Here is a 15,449-nt window from a genome sequence, read left to right on the forward strand (position 1 = left end):
TACCTAGCAAATGAGGGATTAATCTTGATCCTGTTAATTGATGTGGGAAGAACTGGCCACCGAGAGTGGCACCATTCCCTGCCTGGGCTCCCGGACTGTGACAATTGAGAAAGGGAGCTGAGTGGGAGCATGTCCGCGCCTGTTTCCGACTGTGGGTGTGACACGCCCAACTTCTTCCGGTTCCTGCTACTTTGACTTCATCATCATGATGGACTACACCTTTGAGCTGTAAGCCAGAACAAACCATCTCCTCCCTTAAGTGCTTTTGTAGCGCAGCAACAGAAATCAGAAACCGAGACGTTCTCAAAAATTGAGACTAAAGAAGTGTAGCCTCTGCATAGTAGCCAAATCGTAGAGTGAAGCTATAACTGCCACGAGTCTAATTGACTCTTCAGATAGATGCAATGTGAGGTGTCCTGTGAGGAGCTTCACCTGTGCAGTAAAGGACTCCGTCTCCGAATCAAGCACTTGGCATACATTTCAGCTGAAAGGCCCTAGCATCTGCACCTGTGGTCAAATGTGGCTAGAAATCTGTTGTCCTATTCAGTACTAACCGCCCAGGGTATACAGCTTTTTAGCGCTTGAAGTAGGAACACAACATTTAGTTTTATTTTTGTGGTAACTACTAAAATCTAAATTCAAAACTGCAACTGTGGTGCATTACACTATGGAATACTTCTCAGCTATTAAAAACAAGGAAATCTGGAAATTTGCAGACAACTGGATGGAACTAGAAATGATCATCCTGAGGGAGATAACTCAGACCCAGAGAGACACGCATGGTATATACTCACTTATAAGTGGATATTAGGCCTGCATGGATGTCCTCTGAGAGTTTTTGCTCAGCAGGGGATCAGGACAGATGCTGGGACTCGCTATTGGACTCCAGGTGAGAGTGGTATAGAAGAATGGAGGGTTGGAAGCAACCAGACAGTCCAGGAGCCCCACAAGAAGGCCATCAAGGCAAGTGGATCTGGACCCAGGGGGCCTGTACAAACTGCGGACCAACCAAGGACATTGCATGCAGTAAAACTAGACCCGCCCTGTTCAGATCTAGCCAATGGACAGCTCATTCTCCATGGTGTGGAGAGAGCAGAACTGGAATTGCCTCTGATGTGAACTCTAGTGCCTCTATTTGACCACTTCCCCCTTTGTGGTTAGGCCGGCGGCACACAGAGGAAGGGGAAACAGGCTATCCAGATGACAGGCTGTGATCACATAACGTGAGAGGAGCTCCTCTCCTGTCAGAGGCCAAGCAGAGGGGAATAGGGCGAGAGAGGGAGGCGGGAATGGGAAGACAGAAGTGAGGAGGTAGCAATCAGGATGTAATCTGAATAAATTATTTTTAAAAATTAAAAAGTTAATAAAAAAAACCCTGATACTGATTTTCAGTATGTTTGGACAATTTGTTTCAATCTTTTTCAATGTTTTTTGAAACCTAACTATAGACCAAATTATTCTGGTTGAAGTTTGACATCTAAATTGTAAGCATATAGAACATGAATTTTAGGATTTTTAAAAATTACATAAATAATAAAGGATATTATTTAAAAATATTTAGCTTTGTTATTCATTGAAGTAATATGTAGGATATGTTAGTAACTATTTTTATTAATACGGTCATGAGAAAATCTAAAATTGCCTACATGGCTCTTATATTTCTCCTAAAAGTCCTGTTCAAGTCTGAGTTACACAAAGCATCTCAAGTAAACATAGAGCAGATGAATTTCCCGTCCTTGAGAGCCCACTGCTACTAGATGTTCTTCTGCCTTCTACACAGTTGCCATATTGTAAAAGTGACATTATAACTACAGGAAGCTAAATTTGGTTCTTTTGTAGTTCTTGTTTTAAGCTTCATAAGCTCAGTCACAACCAGGTTTCTGTCTACAATGCTCTATCACTAAGTCTCTAATGTCATCAGGAAGAGGCTTAAGAGGCTACCCAGTCCAGCACACTACAGGAGATACAGCAGAGAATGTCAATAAAACTTCCCAGCAAGGCCCCTTGTCTGGGGAACTTGATAGCCCACCTTCAAAGGGCTGTCAATTCCTAGCAAATGACCACGTCACTACACTCTCTAAATATAGTTTGATCCAGGGCTCTACATGTCATATATATGTATATGTATATATATATATATATAGTATTTTATGCAAAAGACCTTAGGATTAATTAATACAGATTGACTAACGAAGCTACCAAATTTTCTCAGCAGCACACATAGCTGTTATTGCTTAGGAAATATATGTAGACATCCTACTGTCCATTGGCAGACATTGGGGAGATAAAAGTTATTTATGATGAATGGCCACGTAACAACGGCTGCACTTCATTATCTCTCACCATTTTAGGGTATAAAATCTCTTCCCAAGACATGCATACGGCTAGAACAGAGATGCCCTGACTCATCTCGATAACCCCTCACTTGCACGCTCCTTGGCAAATGTCACATTAAACGCACACAAACATATGAGCAACAGTTAAAAATTGGTGGTGGTGCTGGTGGTGGTGGTGGGAGTGCAAATGAACTGGAAGTGTCCGTGATGCACACCTCTACTTCTATTCTTAGTCTCCTCTACTTAGTCAAGATTTTTCTCGTGGGGAATCATCCCAAAGTGCAATTAAATCTTCACTCCTCCTCTCTATGCTAAGGATTCTTTTTTTTTTATTTTTTATTTTTGGTATTTTCAGTCGCCACCTGCCTTCTAGACTCTTAACATTTCATTACCAACTGCTTGGTGTATCTTTTCTGTTCAAAAAAAAAATCCTCTCACATATTTAAATTGCCCTATACATAACTAAGGCAACCAAAGTAGGTTTGAAGAGCAGAAGAAACAGAAAGCTTAAGAGAAAGTATCTGGTTCATTCCCTCTTAAATGGGGAAAGCATCCTCAATATAAGGCAATGCACTGTCTTCACTGGGTACCACACCCTTGTGTTATCCGCTTCCTTCTCTGGTCACCAATAAGCGTTCTCCTTAGTAGTCTGGCTTTCTACTTAGTGGTCTGGCTTCCTAGGAAGCACCACTCCCCAAAGGTGGTTACCCTTTCATTTAACACACTCATTTAACATGTGGCAAGTTCAGTTGATATCTTCATACTAAAATGTAATAATTTTATTCAGCGCATGATTATTGAGAATGAAATATAGTCTAGGCACCGTGAATGCAATATTCTAAGTGGGTCTCTCTCTCTCTCTCTCTCTCTCTCTCTCTCTCTCTCTCTCTCTCTCTCTCTCTCTCAGTTCTGGAAAAGTAAATGACTCAGGTCTTTGACCTAGTTTGAAAGATGTGAGAGTTCATCTAAAAAAAAAATTACAAGTTTGGCATGGCATATAAGAATAGATAAAGAGGGAAATGAAACGTATTTGCTGGGGGGAGAGATAGTGCTCCAGCCTGGAAATGGTGTCACATGTCTGCAATCCCAGGAACTTGGTTGAGGCAGAAGGACAGACCATGTGAATATCACTCCAAATACACCACAAACAAAATACCATGCATGATTTAACTTGCGATTTCTTTCTTTTAATACATTAGGATACATTATTAAAATGTTTTTAGGTCTAGATAAATGTTTTAAGTTGATAATGACAAGATATGATGGAGATTAGTTAACATTCAGAATTTTAGATGCACCAAGATAGGAAAGATGTCTTCTTCAAGGCTGTCAAAAACAAATAGCCAAAACACTAAGAATGTAACATTTACGTAATTCCTGATTGTGACACGGTTGCTATAGGTAGTTTATTGTATATATGTGTAATAATGTAAATGTATAAATATAAGTAAAAATGTTTAATTAATAAAAAAGAAAAAAAAAATTTCATTAATTAAGTTTGCAATTAATATTTATCCTATAGGATCAGTCATTCCTCTATTTGACAGCTAATGATGTGGAAAATTGTTTTTTGTTTTTTGTTTTGTTTTGTTTTGTTTTGTTTTGTTTTGTTTTACAAGACAGGGTTTCTCTATGTAACCTTGGTTGTCCTGGATTGGCTTTGTAAGCCACGCTGGCCTTGAACTCACAGAGATATACCTGCCTCTGTCTCTGCCTCTGTCTCCCCAAGTGCTGGGGTGACAGGTGTGCACCGCTGCACCTGGCTGGTTTGAAAAAGATCTTTAAATAAACAATCCTTTGTGTTGGATTTAATCTACATTATCTACATTTATCTACATTGCATGTATTTTAGGAGAAAACCCTTCAGCTTTCACCTTCTAAAGTTTTCAGCATGTGGAGGACTACAGTAGAAACTGACACATCCTTACACTTTTACTGTCTAAAATATTATTGTCCTTGGTTAAATTAGTATGGTTAGATTCTACGTTGGTTATTGTTATAGTGACTGGAACCAAAATGGTGAGCATTGTGAGAAAGGAAGCTGAAGGATGGGCAAAATCGATAAAGTGAGGAACAGTAGCTATTTGTGAATACGAGAGACGATGGAAAATATCCCATTTTGTAAGTGTCTTCAGACTTTGGCAGCAGTGCTATTTAATAGCAATATACCTGACAAGCAAGCCACACACATGAACAAGATATTTTGTTTTAAATATACTAGCAGCCAAATTAAAAGATTCGGGTGAATTCTAACACTACAACTAATAAGCTGACAATAATACTAGTTTAACAGGCAGTCACCACTAAAATTACCCAGATAATGGATACTTCATGTGGAAAGGAAATCTTAATGATTTTTTTCCACATCATTTTTGCTATGGAAAAATGGGTTGCATCTGATTGCATCTGGTTCCAGAAGAAGCCTTGCATATGGTAGGTATATAATAAACTTCCATTCAATAATATAATCATCATCATCATCATCATCTAACATTGGGTAATATTTAAATGTGCCAGCTACATTTCTCAGACCTTTCTGCATTTAAAATATCTTATAAGTAGATATGTAATAATACTATCAATGAATAATTTAGCAAGATACTCTTTTTAAAGAGATTTACTTAGTGTTTGTGAGCATGTATGTGTGCCTGTGTGAGATTATGTGTATCACGTGTGTGATTGTGACTGCACAGGCCAGAGACCATCCGATTGTCAAGAACTGGAATTACAAGCAGTTGCTCTCCTACTGCTCTGGGTGCGGGGGACAGCTGTGACCCCTGTGGAGGGATCACTGAGCCATCTCTTCACACCCTGCAGGATATACATTTAGTAGCAGTCTTCGTATTACACTGAACATATGTGTAAATTGAGGCCCAGGAATATTTTTATTATTAATGTTTTACATTTATGATAATGTTAATACAACAACCAACATATTATGAACATGTCCCAAATGAAAGGCATTGTTTAAGAGTACTTTAAGGTCTAGTCCTCAGTATGCCTAACAAATCTTATGAATGGGTACAATCACTAATTCCATTGTATACATGGGCAACCTAAGCTTAGAATATATTCTCAGCCCAATACTGGACTGGGAGTGTAGCTTAGAGCATGTGCTCACTCTACATGATTTCCAGTGTTCATTTTTAGCACCCCAAACAACAACAACAAAACTATTTGAAAATAACTTTTATATGTATTATTTTTAAGAATATTGAAAATACGGCAAAAACTATTTCATATTAATTCTGGTCACAATAGGAGGGCTAGGCACTGCCATGGCAGTTTCACTTAATAAATAAAATTTGATTTTTTTTTAACGGTGATGTCTGGGAGGTGGGTACTTTTATCATCATTTTATAATGAGAAAATTGAGGCTTGCAGGTTCAGTAAACACACGGGAAGAATAGTTGGTTGTGTTTGGACACCCACTTGAGCAGCCTAAGGTTTCATTTAGAAGAGTCATATTCAGGTTTTGTTTTATCTCTCTCAGATAAATAAATAAATAAATAAATAAATAAATAAAGCAAGCAGTGCCTCCCACACGCAAGGTAAGTGCTCTACCACTGAACTACATGTCTACACCCAGGCACTGGACTAATTCATTAATAATCTGAATGAGATAAAATGTACACATTTTCCGTATCTCTCAACTGAGTATAGAGATAAAGACACTGATTATAGTTCAGGATAAGTAATTCAAGAACTTTTCAGCTGTGAAAAAAAAAAAACAGTAGTATCCAAAAACACATCATACTACTAGGATTGAAGAAATGTCCTATCTATTTGGAAAGAAATTACAATTTTAAAAGAAGTGTCTTTGTATTTTATAAACTCTCTCCACCTCTGTCTTTGTCTCCCACTCTTTTTACACACACACACACACACACACACACACACACACACACACACATGCACACGCACACAAATTACTTTTGATTTAAAAATCATTATTAAGATTAAAAGGTCAAAGAGAACTTAAGGGAATAAAAAGAAAGAAACACATATTGAGTTGATTTACCTCACTGAATATTGACATTTTATTTTTATATTAATTTGTATTTTATCATCAGGCATATTTGAATACCACTTGGAGTTTTCAAAAATATTCACTAAATAAATAACTTTTACTCTAGGAGCTGCATGTATACTGCATCTAGTTAACTTATTTACTTAAAATCTTTGTAGCCCTTTCTATAGTGCTTATAAAATATAGATCGACACAGATCCCAAATGATGGCATATTAATAGTGAAGAGACATTTTAAAGCTTGACGTGTCCCTGCATATAATTATTAGAAACTTCCCCATACATAGACACCACACCTTGTTCTCAATAAATAATTCCACTTTAATGGCAAAGTAATAATTTAGACAGATACAGGGTGCACATTTGCAAAAAAATATATGCAAGCTGGTTTACAAGCTAGAGGAACAATAAACCAATAGAAAATACATCATCCAGTTAGGTCCATTGACACCAAGTACTCATTGTTGGGCCTTTACAAAGACTACAAAACTTTTCAGATGATTTCTTTCACTGCTTCTTCCTATTTACATGATATGTTACATCAAAAAATGTACAAAATATAAAATGTATACAGACAAATGCTTCACAAACTAGTTTAAGTTGTAAACTAGGCGTACCTACTGGGATGTATTGCAGGAAGTTTTGTTTATGCTCATGTGTGGACTGTGTTTCTAGAAATGGCAGGAAAAGATTAGCAATTCCTTTAGATCACGTATCATACAAGGGCAGCTAGTCACTCATCCAGCTACATCCATCGATGTTGCACAATGGATTTGATCCACAGTTGAGGCTCCAAAGTCAGGGTGGCGATTCTGTGTGCATTAATTCAGTCTGACATCCCTCCGGGCAATAGCACCGTGTAAGGACCTAAACACTTAGTAACGCTCTCTGAAATCTACACAGATACCTCCTGTTATTAATTTTGTTCTACAGAAACCAATCCATAGGTGGTCACAGAGGGTAGCACCAATAACATGTCCTAAAAGGCGCACAGAGCTACGTCTACACCATGGCATTGACCTTAGCCTTTGAGCCATCCTCTGTGGGTGGTGTAACTTCACCGGTGACTTATTAGTTTTCATGCGCTGTCTTCTTAGCCTGCCACAGAGATGTACTTTCAGACAGTTACTCATCCAAAAAATGTACCAGCCTCATGTACAGTTCTGAAGCATGCTCACTCTAGCACTGATGGCTCCTGCATTGTCACAACAACTTGTAAGTACAGGACAAACACACCAGATAATAACAGCTTTGAGGGGTTGCATTCTGTATTTTTTTTTGCAACATACAGGAAGTCTCAGCAAGTGAAACAACCTCTTAACACCAACAGGATAAAATACAATTTTGTTTGCATTTGTTTTGATTTTGTGCAAGTTTGAAAAAAAATCATTATTTACAATACCTACCCAGTAGACTGTGCAAATCTAACCATCTTGTACAGTATAAATGCTTCCTCTTCCACAGTGACTGACTGCATCAGTGTTCTCCTGTACAACAATAGCAATCAAAACAACATGCGTCAAAACTACCTTTTTCCTTTTGAAAGGTAAAGGACGAGGGAAGGAAAGCCAAATGGTTGTGCTCATGTTGAATCCAGCGCTTGTAGCTCAGCTGGATCCGAATTAGGAATCTCCCACCTTCTGAGATGCTCTCACGTAGAGCACAGTGGGATGAAGCCACGTGGCTCTGCTTTTAAGTGATGGCCAAAGAGGGGTTCAACAACTCTCACTGTTGGCAGGACAGGCAAAGAGATCTCTTGATTCGTAAGATTAAAAATACTGACAACTCTCCTACCCATTTGTTCAATGAAAAGAAAATAATGATGTATAGAAATGAGGCTGCTGTGTGTGTGAACTGGCGTGTCGCTTGGGTTGTAAATGACCGATGGTTTAAGACTGAAACCAACTGCTAAGCTGTTGGGGGAAATCTGGCTTAAGGCAGTGAGACAGCACCATAGAAAAATGTTCTTTCCTTCACTGAAAAGGCTCAAACAAATAAAGCCCTAGAAAAGCCTTTTGTCAGTGTTGACTAATAATTGGTATAAAACTCTGGTTCAGGCAGTGGGCAGGTGGTTTGAAAAGACCACTGTGGTAAAAAAAAAAAAACAAACAACCTTATAAAACCCTGACTCATACACTAAGAAGAAGGGAGCCTACTTTGGGAGAGCGTAGCAGTTGGAAGGAAAGTGGCCCTTCCCCTTTGCCACAGTAGTTTTCTTCTTCTTCTTCTTCTTCTTCTTCTTCTTCTTCTTCTTCTTCTTCTTCTTCTTCTTCTTCTTCTTGTGGTCACACAATTCCCTTTGTGCTTATGGAGGACTGGCCTCTTGGATTCATTCTGCAATGGAGTGAGCACACAATACAAACACTACGAGAGAGCCCTGTCACCAGCACCATGTGGCACAAAGGAGGTCGCCTGGATCAGAAAACTGAGCCTTGCCTGAGAAGGGCAGCCCCTCAGAGGAAACAAAAGAAAGGCACAACAAAGAAAAAGAGAAAGAAAAAAAAGAAAAAGAAAAAAATAGGTTTGCATTGTAAACTTTGAAAGAGGAAGAAAATAATGTCCAGTCTCACTATGCCCGTGTGCAAAAATCTACTCAGTTGCCCTGTGTTTAGGGTCCTTTCCAGTTGGGTAATGGAGCCCTTGCTAACTCCGTGGTTAGGAAAACCGCCTACGAATACAATCAACTTAAGCCCCCATTTCAGTTTAGCGCCTTGGCGGTTCCACCTTAATTCTGCTGCCTCTTTGGAAACCACGATTCTGGGTCAGGGCCCTGGACAGGGGTCTTTCATACTGGCAGTGGTTTAGTGATAATACCTGTCTTTTAAAAACACCCCTTTAGAAAGCATAGTCCTTTGCCTGACTTTGTCACCCTTCAGAGGGTGGATTCAATAGACGAGTCCAAAATGTCTTCGTGGTGGCTGATGCTATCGCTGTCGCAGCTTTGTGTGCCCGAGTAATTGGCTGCTTCTTGGAGTTTCATTAGCATATTCATCTGAAGAAAGAAAAAGAGACATCCCTGTGAGCAACCATGCGTTAAGGCAGCCCGCGCCAGGACGAGCAGGGCTCTGAGCCATGGCAGAAGACTGTCTCTTCTCATCCCATCCAAATGAAATTCACATGGCAGGTGGGGGGGGGGGGGTGGTTCGCTCACCACCCTGGCTCTCGAATTGTTTCTCTCAAACATGACTGCAGCTCGAAAACAGAAGAACAAAATAGGCCTGTGTGATAACTCTTTTATTTGGGGATGTGAATGAATACGGCCTGAGCAGCGAAACAGGGAAGGAAACTATCTCAGCTGGACAGCTGCGTCGTGGGTTGCAGGAGAGGAAACCAAGCTCCCCAGCTTTTTGGCTGGGAGAAGCAGGGAGCACCGAATGGCAAGTAAAGTTGTGAATTTTCACGCACTCGCTCGCATGCACACACACACACACACACACACACACACACACACACAGAGAGAGAGAGAGAGAGAGAGAGAGAGAGAGAGAGAGAGAGACAGAGACAGAGAGAGAGAGACAGACACAGACAGAGACACAGAGAGAGAGACAGAGTGAGAGAGACAGAGAGAGAGAGACAGACACAGACACAGACAGAGAGAGACAGAGACACATACACACACACACACACACACACACACACACACACACAGAGAGAGAGAGAGAGAGAGAGAGAGAGAGAGAGAGAGAGAGAGAGAGAGAGAGAGAGAGACTTGCAAGCACTGTCCCGTGAGAAAAGCGGGGGTGGGGGGTGGGAGCTGGGTGGAATGGAGCCAGCTGCTGCACAGGGTACACCATCTGTTGCTCCGGATCTGACCTCAAGAGGGGGTAACCAGAGGAAGTGGACCATGAGCACTTGAAGAGGGAGAAAAGGAAAGAATCACTGTCAAGTGCTTGTTGTCACCGAGAGGCTCTGGCTGAAATATGATTGATACATCACTGAGAACAAAAGCCACCTCCTGGAACAATAGCAGCTGTCTCAAGCTTCTCAGCTTCATGGGAGAATCAGAGCGTTTGTTCCAGGAGAGAGGACTTGCGCATGAGAGCACCTGGGGATGGAGAGAGAGAGGAGAGAGAGAGCTCTCCAATGTATTATAAAATAAAAGGCTTAGATTTCAATAGATCTGCAGTCCCCGCTATTAGAGATGGGAGCAGGGGAGAAGAAAAGAATGTTTAAAAGCAGACTGGGCAAATCGATGGCTCAACAATTTCAGAAGGCACGGGGTAATTGGCGCCTGTCTTCATAAGGGTTGGGGACTTGTTTTCTTATCGAGGGTTTCTTACAGTACAGTAAACTTTATGTTGCTTAAAATACACTCACTGTAGTATTTTCTTCAGTGATCAAAGTTGTCCTTTATTTTTCAACTCAGAGAAATAGAGAGGGGCTAGCTAAAATAAGATTTCTTGGTCTTCCATAAGGTTATGCTTATTTGTGTGCCACTAAAAAAATGTGTGTTCAATAAGTGCTTATGAAATAAATATATGCATTATGAAATAATGAACTGGTAATCATGAGTTCCAGCAAGAATGTCATTTTGACAAAGTGGCTATGGTTATGGAGTATTTTTGAAATCATTCTGATTTTTCAAGGCATTTTTTCAATAGCATTTCAGCTTTAACTTCCAGAATTTATTAAACCTACACAAGGATGAGATGGAAGTAGTTTGTGCGAATATCTGAAACTTAAATATTTGATTGAAGCTGATTCATGAAAGAGCCTGAGCATCCTTCTAACTTAAAAAGAGAATATATACAATGCCCTCGGATTCCAGTAGGCACCAGGCACATGTGTTCTGCACACACATACACACAGGCCATATACATACATACATACATACATACATACATATATATATACATATATATATAAACAAATAAATAAAACAAAATGGTGCTATATAGTAGGTTCAATTAACATAAGTTCCCAATCTGAGATCTGTAATAAACACACACAGTGAGGTTCATTCTGTGTCTAGTAGTGTTGTTTTCTATATTAAAATCAAAGGACTTACAAAAAAGACGTGGGTCTACAGATAACTCCACTATCATGTGATCACAGGGCCTGAAGCTCTGCCAGTTACCCCAGGTCCACGTTCCACCCTTTGCTCTGTTATTGGAATGAGGCGAAACAACTACAAATCTAAACAGATATACACAATTCGAAACTACCTACTGGCTTTCCATTGTCTGTGTGATTAAGTTTTAGCTACCCATGAAAACAAAATGGCTCGATGTGGTCTACCAGTTGGTCACATCTAGAGTTTTGATTCTTCCAACCAACTGATATTTGGCCTCTAACTCTTCATTTTCACTGCACTCTCTGCGATCTTCTGTGCGATATTCCCTTCGATGGCTCTATATTCAACCACATGAAAAATGCCAATATCTGCTTCAACACCCAGATGAACCACAGCTCCCAACTGTGAAGTCCCCTAACCAACTCACACCTTGACCCAACAAGTCTCCTGCGTCTTATGCAGGCACACATCTTGTATCACCACTGGACTGTGTCCTTTTATGATCGTAAATGTTGATACCCACCAGGATCACTCAGAATGCATGTGCCAACATCAACATTTTGATGATGAGCACACGTTTTATTTCTAAAATAATGTTCAGTGTACCAGAACACACATTCTTGTTAATATTCAAAACCGTGCTACTTACAATAGTAATTTCTCTACATGGATTTCTAATTTAGATTAGACTGCAACACATTTTTTGCTCTCTGTTAGTGATTATATAAACATATAGTAAAAAAGACAGAGACAATATATGTATGTTCACAACAGAATATATCTGAACTGAGGTTCAGTTTTAGATAGGACTTTCTGCCATTGAGCAAGAAAGGTTATAATTTCTTCTTGAGGTTCTCCCTAGTAGAACACTGTAAGAGTACAAAGCAGATATACAAAAAGTAGTCTTTATTCTTTATCATAATAAGTATTTAATATTTTCATAATCTTGAAGTTCTAAAGAGTTAACTAAATTATTGTGGTGCTTCTAAAACTAAAATTATATGATCTAGTACAATGAGGAAAGTGGTAAGGGTGCCTTCCTTTTGATAGCCACATGGATGGCTCAGTGATTAAGAACACTGGCTGCTCTTCCAGAGTACCTGGGTTCAATTCCCTGCACCCCCATAGCAGGTCACAACTGTCTGCAACACTAATTCTAGGCAATCTGGAACCACCAGGCAGACATAAATGCAGGTAAAACAACACTACACATAAAAATAAGTAAATTTAAAGACAAAAGACTTCACCCTTCTCTATTGAAAGCAACAGAAGGTTAACTGTGCATTTGATTAGGCTAGTTGCTCTATAGTAAATAGTTTTCTTCTGTGTAAATTTGGCTATGTTTTTATTTATGGACACATTTTAATAACATACTTTAAATACCTACTGGACTGTCATGATATTTAAAATGTTGGCTACTTACATATCAACACAATTTAATGTATAATTATAGGCTTGACTTGATTTTAGGATTTCTTTTTTGTTTTGTTTTGTTTTGTTTTGTTTTTCGAGACAAGGTTAGCCTTGGCCGTCCTGGACTCACTTTGTAGACCAGGCTGGCCTCGAACTCACAGCGATCCGCCCGCCTCTGCCTCCCGAGTGCTGGGATTAAAGGCATGCACCACTACTCCCGGTTTAGGATTTCTTTTTTTAAATTTTTAGATAAACAAGGTTTTTTGTTTGCTTGCTTTGTGTTTGTTTTGTTTTAATTTCACAGAGAAATTGAGCTTAAGGTGACAGTTTAAATGATCATCCTTATCAGGCTGGTTCCATATTTTAACTACAGTAACTGGCCTCTGATACTGGCAGCTTGGAGCTAATGATTACACACTGACATAAAGATAGGAAAAGAATGATCAGACAGCCTTACCAAGGGGTCCCCTTCTGTGTCAGTCTGGGGGATGTGCTTTGACGTTGTGGCTTCCTTCGTAGATGTGCAGCCCTCATACCCAACATCTTCTGGTCGCAACTGTAGTAATGCTGGGCCCTCCTGGGGCAAGGATGCAGAACTCCATGGGTATGTGTCAAGGACCCACTTGGAGGGATCTTCCCACGGTGCACGTTTCCCATACATCTAAAAGTTCACCACATATATATAAATATATATCATTTCTATTAGGTGAAAAAAAAAGGTGACTTCTAATTAGCTGACTATTTTCACATTCAGTTCCTAGGGAAGTTTCATGAAAATTTTCCATATTTTAAACATATGCGTATCTACACAGCTCACTTACTACTTCAAAGTTCTACCTTAATTGAACGGAGTACCTGAAGTGGGGAAGGGACTCTAAAAGAGGTCTGTTATAAGGAAATATAGAAACTATTGCACACAATTATTTTGCTATTAACATTACAAATTCAAGGGAAGCAAATAAACAAACAAAAAAAAACCCTCAAACAAATAAACAAACAAAAAAACCCTCAAGGTTAATAAATGAAAGCTAAATTTTAGAGAGATTTGAAAAAACAAAATCTATTTTTACAATAAAGAGAATTCTCTACAAATATGGACTTTTAAATAATTGTTCATTTTACATCCTGAGTGTAGCCTCCTTCCTTGTAGCCTTATGGTCCCATCTTCCCTCCTTCATACCCCCTCCTGCCTCCCCTAGTCCTCAGAAAGGGGGAGCCCTCCTCCTTTATCACCTGACCTCAGCCTATCAAATCTCATCTGGACTGTCTGTATCCTCTTCCTCTGTGGTCTGGCAAGGCTGTCCCACCAGGGGGAAGTGATCAATGAGTGGGCGCCAGAGTTCATGTCAGAGGCAACCCCTACCCCCTGCCCCCCGTATTATGGGACCCACAGGGAGACTGTGTTGCCCATCTACTTCATCTGAGCAGGGAGTCTAGGTTCTCAGCATGCATAGTCCTTGGTGGGTGCATCAGTCTCAGCAACCCCCCTACTGGATTTGTTGGCTGCCTTGGTCTCCTTGTGGAGCACCTGTCCCCTCCAGGTCTTTCCATCCCCCAACTCCTCCATAAGACTCCCAGTGCTCAACCCCAAAGTTTGGTACTTTGGTAAGATGATGAATGAAAGGGAAAAAAAAGTTTTTCTCATCCACTGCACTGTGAGAACCATTTTCCTCTACTATCCGCCCCCCAATTTCATTGCTTCCTGTTGGAAGACTTTTTGATATGTTTATAAGTAAGAACACTAAGAAAAGGGAAACATGGAAACCTAAGCATAAATTCTATAGGATGGGGGAAACTATAAGGATACACATACACAAAATAAATAAATAAGAGAGACTGGGAAACATACTATAAGGCAATGCAGGGGAGAAGATGGATCCCGGACTTTCTAAGTTAGAAACAAAGGTGAAATTAAACTGAAGAGGGGGGCCACGAGGAGACAGAAGCTGGTGAGATTTTTGTAAAGAAGGAATAAGGCCAAGAGAACACGGAAAGAAATGCCACACTTAGGAGGAGGCAACAGTGTACTTTCTTTTCCCTTGTGACCTGTGCCACCAAGGACCATTCTGGTTACCAAGTGCTGGAGAGACATGACCTCAGAGGACAGTGTGTGGTTTGTCCAGTGACAACAGGTGTTTTTACTGGGTAAGTGAGACAAAAGAAAAATATATGTGTTGTGAGCACAAGTCTGGGGGTACTTTTACGTTTCTCCAGAAACCATACTAAAATTTGAATCATTGATAATATAAGACTTATTGAGATCCCAATATTTCTTTGGAGTTAGGGACAGAGGCAGCAATCTGAAGATTTTTCTCTTTGTTCATCATGGTCTTCAAAATTTTTGTTTTGATTTTTAGTAGCTCCCATTTTGGATTAGAAAGTTTGTCTCAGTTTAAAAAAATTGCTTAATATAGGGTACAAAATGCAGCTATGTATACAACTACTTAAAAAGAAAAAATGTACAGTTCTTAGAAAGTTTGTGCTTAGGGGTTTGAGGGAAGGCTCAGCAGTTAAGAGAACTAGCTGCCCTTCCAAAGGATCCAGATTCAGTACCCATCCCTGGCTTGGTAGCTCACAGTCCTTCTTAACTCCAGGTACAGGGTAGCTGACACCTTCTTCTGGCATCTAAGGGCACAAGGCCTGCATGTGGTGCACAT

General features: G+C 39.9%; 1 protein-coding gene across 8 annotated transcripts in view; it reads right to left on the reverse strand.

Moving 5' to 3' along the window:
• Positions 1-6,662: 6,662 nt before the first annotated feature.
• NAV3 (neuron navigator 3) overlaps positions 6,663-15,449 on the reverse strand; it is a 718,489-nt gene continuing 709,702 nt past the window's right edge. For all 8 annotated transcript variants that reach the window (XM_084796372.1, XM_084796369.1, XM_084796370.1 and 5 more), the window contains 2 exons: positions 13,250-13,453; positions 6,663-9,357 (listed from right to left, as the gene is read on the reverse strand). In XM_084796372.1, coding sequence (XP_084652498.1) covers positions 9,238-9,357; positions 13,250-13,453 — 324 coding nt within the window. In that variant the 3' untranslated portion in view covers positions 6,663-9,237. The remainder of the gene's footprint in view (positions 9,358-13,249; positions 13,454-15,449) is intronic.

Source organism: Acomys minous (assembly GCF_964271855.1).
Source record: "Acomys minous genome assembly, chromosome: 9".
Taxonomy (NCBI): Eukaryota; Metazoa; Chordata; class Mammalia; order Rodentia; family Muridae; genus Acomys; species Acomys minous.